Below are 8,013 nucleotides of genomic sequence, written 5' to 3' on the forward strand. Positions count from 1 at the left end.
GCATGAAGTCTGATTTTAATTTTTATTTACACCAAGTGTTTGATATGAAGGTTATTTGTATTTAAAAAAAAAAAAAAAAATTAATAACAAAGCAGATGACAAATGACATTTTTTAAATATAGCATCAAAAGACGGTGTTAACTTGAAGTTCAACTTCAACAAAGAATTGTGCCACTTTTAGTATTAGCTTAAAACCATATGTAATTAAATAGTAGCAGTAATAAAATGTCACATGACTATTTTACAATGTTTTCAATAGCTTGTCCAAACATTGACACAACCTTGATCAGAACTAATCATGTAGTTTAGACAGGTTTTATCTTTTCAGTTAATTCCACATACACTTCTACACCTGTATACAGTGTAGTCAATTAGGCACAATCACTCCACCTTCAAAACGCCTGCTGCCATGAGTCATTGTATGTGCAGTTACTGGGTGTTAAATCCTCATTGTAATCTGGTAGATCATCAGGTTTTGGGAGCCTGAATCCTTGGTAGACCACCATTTCTGACATCAACTCAGTCTATCTGATTTCCATCCACTGCCTCGTACACCTGCTTCTCTGTGGGATGGAGAGAGAGGAGCACAGCTGTCTTGAGAAAATGACCATAATTTGGACAGCTAAGATTGAACTGGGTTCTCCAGTCTTCCCTTGTGACAAATAATGTAGGTTTCAACCTTTGAGTAGGAGACTGGGCCTGTATTCATAAAGCATCCCTGAGTAGGAGTGCTGATCTTGGATCAATTTAGTATTTTACAAAAAAATATTGGACAGGGGTAACCTAGTTGAGGTGTGAACCTCCATTCATTTTTGTCACAAGCGACCTGATATCTAGGTCTCAGACTAGGTGCTTGTAACTGTATCACTCACGAACAGGGTCAGTCGAGCCTACCTGTCTTCGGTGTTTTGAAGAACCTCTCGCGAACCCTGAACAGGACAATGAGCAGTAAGGCCTCTCCCACCTGAAACACTATGTAGACCATTGGGAATAGGTAGAGGGGACCAATCACATCGGGAGGGAATGCCACCTTCAAAATGGTGGAACACAGCTGGATGTTCTGACAGCCTGTCTCCATGGAGATGGTCCTCCGCCCCCTGAGGAACAGGAAGGAAGTCCAAATAAGGACAACTTGAACGGATTGATTGACATGGAGTTATAGCTGGAATGTATTATGTATTTTCTCTTTTTTTTTAAGTGTTTTTTTACTAAAGAGATGACATCCTTATCAACACTATCGTCACCATGACTTACGATCCGTTGAGTTTGAAGAGGTATGACAGGACGTATCCGAAGGTGTAGCCAATGAGGGGCATGAGGGCAGCGGTGGCTATGAGTGGAGGGGACAGGACGGTCAGCATCAAATCCATCCCTCCTATGGTCATGCTGACCAACAGGGCAATCACCACCGTGGCCATCAACAGGAGGGACAGGCCAACCTGAAGGGAGGAGAGAGAGGGAAAATAATTGAGAATAGGAGAATAATCCTTTTATATACTCTACTGAAATTAGCCTTTGGGGTACACTTGGTTTAGCTTGTAATTTGCACTTTTGGGATTACTCAAAGTTAAGCGCAGTTTGACTTGGGTATTTGACCCAGGTCTCGATTCAATTACCTGTGTGCTCCGTGCCATAATGATGGTCTTGGAGCACTGAAGTATAATGTGTACTGTACTCTACCTTAGTGATGATCTGTACTACTGCGTACTGTACTCTACCTTAGTGATGATCTGTACTACTGTGTACTGCGTACTGTACTCTACCTTAGTGATGATCTGTACTACTGTGTACTGTACTCTACCTTAGTGATGATCTGTACTACTGTGTACTGTACTCTACCTTAGTGATGATCTGTACTACTGCGTACTGTACTCTACCTTAGTGATGATCTGTACTACTGTGTACTGCGTACTGTACTCTACCTTAGTGATGATCTGTACTACTGTGTACTGTACTCTACCTTAGTGATGATCTGTACTACTGTGTACTGTACTCTACCTTAGTGATGATCTGTACTACTGCGTACTGTACTCTACCTTAGTGATGATCTGTACTACTGTGTACTGCGTACTGTACTCTACCTTAGTGATGATCTGTACTACTGTGTACTGCGTACTGTACTCTACCTTAGTGATGATCTGTACTACTGTGTACTGTACTCTACCTTAGTGATGATCTGTACTACTGTGTACTGTACTCTACCTTAGTGATGATCTGTACTACTGCGTACTGTACTCTACCTTAGTGATGATCTGTACTACTGTGTACTGCGTACTGTACTCTACCTTAGTGATGATCTGTACTACTGTGTACTGCGTACTGTACTCTACCTTAGTAATAGTCTTGGAGTACTGTGGCCTGTAGTAATTGATGAGGATGCCGATGCCGCAGGGGAACAGAGTCATGACCAGGGTCAGAGTGATGCTAGCGTAGGGGACAGCACTCTCCAGGTTGGAGAAGCCCTGGCAGTACAGGTAGAGGAGCAGTGGCATCATACCCAGGGCTAGAACTGTAGAGCAGGTAGTCATCACAATACTGGGGAGAGAGGGAAAGACAGAGGGAGAAAGAGACAGAGGGAGAGAGACAGAAGGAGAGAGGGAGAGACAGGGAGAGAGAGAGAGGGAGATAGAGGGAGAGAGACAGAAGGAGAGAGACAGAAGGAGAGAGAGAGAGGGAGAGAGAGAGGTAGACGGAGGGAGAGGGAGAGAGAGAGAGACAGAGGGAGAGAGGTAGACGGAGGGAGAGAGAGAGAGATGTTACGTATGTGTGTGTTTATATTATACCTGGCAAGACTGACTGAAAAAGACTTGTTTAAACGTGCGACCGGCCTGACCTGGCTATCATGCTTTTAGGGTATCAGGAACCATGCTCATTATTACATAATGAGTGTGACCATGGAACAACAGATAGCTTTGGCCATGCTATCATAAACCCTGACATGACTCCATTGGTGTCAGTAATCTCATTACTGTCTTTCCTGTTGTTCTGTTGAGCGGTGCCTATCTAGTTTCTCTTTTTCTGTAGCTGAATGAGGAGGAAGCTGTAATTATTGGTTTCCTCAAGTAATACAAACATAATATCTGGAACCTGGATCTCTGTGAGCCAGCCTTACACTGCTAGTTAGGGTTTAATAACTGTACTAGTTATGGTTAAATAACGGTGCTATTTAAGGTTAAATAACTGTGCTAATTAAGGTTAAATAACTGTGCTAATTAAGGTTAAATAACTACTAGTTGTGGTCAAATAACTGTGCTAGTTAGGGTTAAATAACTGTAAGTTAGGGTTAAATGACTGTAAGTTAGGGTTAAATGACTGTGCTAGTCAGGGTTAAATAACTGTAAGTTAGGGTTAAATGACTCTACGTTAGGGTTAAATGACTGTGCTAGTTAGGGTTAAATGACTGTGCTAGTTATGGTTAAATTACTGCTAATTAGGATTACATAACTGCTAGGGATGAGTTCAATAACTTCTAGGTATGAGTTCAATAACTGCTAGGTCTGAGTTCAATAACTGCTAGGTCTGAGTTCAATAACTGCTAGGTCTGAGTTCAATAACTGCTAGGTCTGAGTTCAATAACTGCTAGGTCTGAGTTCAATAACTGCTAGGTCTGAGTTCAATGACTGCTAGGTCTGAGTTCAATAACTGCTAGGTATGAGTTCAATAACTGCTAGGTCTGAGTTCAATAACTGCTTGGTCTGAGTTCAATAACTGCTAGGTCTGAGTTCAATAACTGCTAGGTCTGAGTTCAATGACTGCTAGGTCTGAGTTCAATAACTGCTAGGTCTGAGTTCAATAACTGCTAGGTCTGAGTTCAATAACTGCTAGGTATGAGTTCAATAACTGCTAGGTCTGAGTTCAATAACTGCTAGGTCTGAGTTCAATAACTGCTAGGTCTGAGTTCAATAACTGCTAGGTATGAGTTCAATAACTGCTAGGTCTGAGTTCAATAACTGCTAGGTCTGAGTTCAATAACTGCTAGGGATGAGTTCAATAACTGCTAGGTCTGAGTTCTACAGGATCGGTGTCCCTTCCACGGGACGGTTGAGCTAACGTAGGCTAATGTAATTAGCATGAGGTTGTAAGTAACAAGAACATTTCCCAGGACATAGACATATCTGATATTGGCAGAAAGCTTAAATTTGGGAGAGTACTTCCTGTCAGATAATACATATTGGGGTCAGACAGAGAAAGAATGCATTGCATGTGTAACACCACAAAGTACATGCTTCATTAATCAACCTGTTGGATGTTGCTTCATTAATCAACCTGTTGGATGTTGCTTCATTAATCAACCTGTTGGATGTTGCTTCATTAATCAACCTGTTGGATGTTGCTTCATTAATCAACCTGTTGGATGTTGCTTCATTAATTAACCTGTTGGATGTTGCTTCATTAATCAACCTGTTGGATGTTGCTTCATTAATCAACCTGTTGGATGTTGCTTCATTAGTCAACCTGTTGGATGTTGCTTCATTAATCAACCTGTTGGATGATGCTTCATTAATCAACCTGTTGGATGTTGCTTCATTAATCAACCTGTTGGATGTTGCTTCATTAATCAACCTGTTGGATGTTGCTTCATTAATCAACCTGTTGGATGTTGCTTCATTAATCAACCTGTTGGATGTTGCTTCATTAATCAACCTGTTGGATGTTGCTTCATTAATCAACCTGTTGGATGTTGCTTCATTAATCAACCTGTTGGATGTTGCTTCATTAATTAACCTGTTGGATGTTGCTTCATTAATCAACCTGTTGGATGTTGCTTCATCGATCAACCTGTTGGATGTTGCTTCATTAATTAACCTGTTGGATGTTGCTTCAATAATCAACCTGTTGGATGTTGCTTCATTAATCAACCTGTTGGATGTTGCTTCATTAATCAACCTGTTGGATGTTGCTTCATTAATCAACCTGTTGGATGTTGCTTCATTAATCAACCTGTTGGATGTTGCTTCATCTTTATGACGGTGATCCAGATACGGTGTGAAACTAAAACAGGGAATGACCGACCTGGCGGTTAAAAGTAGCATAAAACGTGGAATGGTAATGGTATGGTATGGTATGGTATGGTAATTATGTTATGGTATTGGTTCGAGGTGTAAGTGGCAAAGAAAAGGGTTAGTTTACGTTCCGGTTCAAACTAAAACGTGGGATGGCTGCTGTGTGTCTGACGGTGATATGGATTAATATGATAATAGTTTTATGATCTGGGTTGGTGTATTTCAGGGCATTCAACTCTGTACTAATGGGGTGATTACCATAATTACCAAGGCACTAATGTACTGTAACCAAGCCACCCATGTTGGTCTGAGCAATAAGTCAGGACAAGACAGGGTGTGGTTGGTTATTATTGGGGAATAACAGTACATACAAGAACACGATAACATCAAGGTCATTCAACTCTTAGCTAATAATAAGGTGATTGCCAATGCATTGACAAAGCACTTCATTTGGTAGCCTTCAGCAGTACGAGGTCATTGAACTCATTGCATTGACAAAGTGCTCCGTTCAGCAGCCTCAATGATAATTCTGCATTTTACTAACTGATAAATGTACATACTGTATCTATCCCCATGAGTAGCACAGAGTTGAATGACCTGCATACCACTGACCCGATCATAAAACTATTATTATATAAATAGTATATACCCCCAGACACACACCCCATCCATCCCACCTTTTAGGTTTAGCCGTCAGGTCATTAACCCTTTATTTCACCCTACATAATGATTAGAGGAAGCATTGTCTCGAGACCCACTTGGAAACAATATGATTCCTCTCAAGCTTATTTTACACATTTTATAATGAGAACAGATTAAAGTAGTGTCTGAATAGATGAATGTAGAGAGCTGTATATGTACCTTAGGTTCATGTCTCCCTTCAGAGACAGGGCCAATATATTGGAGAGGCTTCCCCCTGGACAGCATCCACAGATCAGCACCACTACAGCCTCTACCGGCCCCAGCTGTAACACCTGAAGACACAGGACAGGACACACACCTGAGGCTACACTGAACAGCTTAGCATGGTCCTGTCCTGCCATTCCTGAAGGCCTGGGAACCAGACTGTAGAACGCCAAGACAACAATGCCAAGACAGCTATGGAAATACTAACCTTAGCCAATGAGAGATACTAACCTTAGCCAATGAGAGACACTAACCTTAGCCAATGAGAGATACTAACCTTAGCCAATGAGAGACACTAAGCTTAGCCAATGAGAGATACTAACCTTAGCCAATGAGAGATATTAACCTTAGCCAATGAGAGACACTAAGCTTAGCCAATGAGAAATACTAACCTTAGCCAATGAGAGATATTAACCTTAGCCAATGAGAGACACTAACCTTAGCCAATGAGAAATACTAACCTTAGCCAATGAGAAATACTAACCTTAGCCAATGAGAGACACTAAGCTTAGCCAATGAGAAATACTAACCTTAGCCAATGAGAAATACTAACCTTAGCCAATGAGAAATACTAACCTTAGCCAATGAGAAATACTAACCTTAGCCAATGAGAAATACTAACCTTAGCCAATGAGAAATACTAACCTTAGCCAATGAGAGATATTAACCTTAGCCAATGAGAGATACTAACCTTAGCCAATGAGAGATATTAACCTTAGCCAATGAGAGACACTAAGCTTAGCCAATGAGAAATACTAACCTTAGCCAATGAGAGATATTAACCTTAGCCAATGAGAAATACTAACCTTAGCCAATGAGAAATACTAACCTTAGCCAATGAGAGATACTAACCTTAGCCAATGAGAGATATTAACCTTAGCCAATGAGAGACACTAACCTTAGCCAATGAGAAATACTAACCTTAGCCAATGAGAAATACTAACCTTAGCCAATGAGAAATACTAACCTTAGCCAATGAGAAATACTAACCTTAGCCAATGAGAGATACTAACCTTAGCCAATGAGAGACACTAACCTTAGCCAATGAGAGATACTAACCTTAGCCAATGAGAGATACTAACCTTAGCCAATGAGAGATACTAACCTTAGCCAATGAGAGACGGTAACCTTAGCCAATGAGAGATACTAACCTTAGCCAATGAGAGATACTAACCTTAGCCAATGAAAGATATTAACCTTAGCCAATGAGAGATATTAACCTTAGCCAATGAGAGACACTAACCTTAGCCAATGAGAAATACTACCCTTAGCCAATGAGCGATACTAACCTTAGCCAATGAGAGATACTAACCTTAGCCAATTAGAGATACTAACCTTAGCCAATGAAAGATACTAACCTTAGCCAATGAGAGATACTAACCTTAGCCAATGAGAGATATTAATCTTAGCCAATGAGAGACACTAAGCTTAGCCAATGAGAAATACTAACCTTAGCCAATGAGAAATACTAACCTTAGCCAATGAGAGATACTAACCTTAGTCAATGAGAAATACTAACCTTAGCCAATGAGAAATATTAACCTTAGCCAATGAGAAATACTAACCTTAGCCAATGAGAGATACTAACCTTAGCCAATGAGAGACACTAACCTTAGCCAATGAGAGATACTAACCTTAGCCAATGAGAGATACTAACCTTAGCCAATGAGAGATACTAACCTTAGCCAATGAGAGACGGTAACCTTAGCCAATGAGAGATACTAACCTTAGCCAATGAGAGATACTAACCTTAGCCAATGAAAGATATTAACCTTAGCCAATGAGAGATATTAACCTTAGCCAATGAGAGACACTAACCTTAGCCAATGAGAAATACTACCCTTAGCCAATGAGCGATACTAACCTTAGCCAATGAGAAATACTAACCTTAGCCAATGAGAGATATTAACCTTAGCCAATGAGAGACACTAACCTTAGCCAATGAGAAATACTACCCTTAGCCAATGAGCGATACTAACCTTAGCCAATGAGAGATACTAACCTTAGCCAATTAGAGATACTAACCTTAGCCAATGAGAGATACTAACCTTAGCCAATGAGAGACGGTAACCTTAGCCAATGAGAGATACTAACCTTAGCCAAT

At 40.6% G+C, this 8,013-nt stretch overlaps 1 protein-coding gene across 1 annotated transcript in view; it reads right to left on the bottom strand.

Moving 5' to 3' along the window:
- Positions 1-8: 8 nt before the first annotated feature.
- LOC120024080 (sodium/bile acid cotransporter-like) overlaps positions 9-8,013 on the bottom strand; it is a 13,699-nt gene continuing 5,694 nt past the window's right edge. The window contains exons 4-8 of the mRNA XM_038968201.1: positions 5,865-5,977; positions 2,331-2,535; positions 1,255-1,439; positions 895-1,097; positions 9-563 (exon numbers count right to left, since the gene is read on the bottom strand). Coding sequence (XP_038824129.1) covers positions 520-563; positions 895-1,097; positions 1,255-1,439; positions 2,331-2,535; positions 5,865-5,977 — 750 coding nt within the window. The 3' untranslated portion in view covers positions 9-519. The remainder of the gene's footprint in view (positions 564-894; positions 1,098-1,254; positions 1,440-2,330; positions 2,536-5,864; positions 5,978-8,013) is intronic.

This window comes from Salvelinus namaycush, chromosome 29 (assembly GCF_016432855.1).
Source record: "Salvelinus namaycush isolate Seneca chromosome 29, SaNama_1.0, whole genome shotgun sequence".
Lineage (NCBI taxonomy): Eukaryota > Metazoa > Chordata > Actinopteri > Salmoniformes > Salmonidae > Salvelinus > Salvelinus namaycush.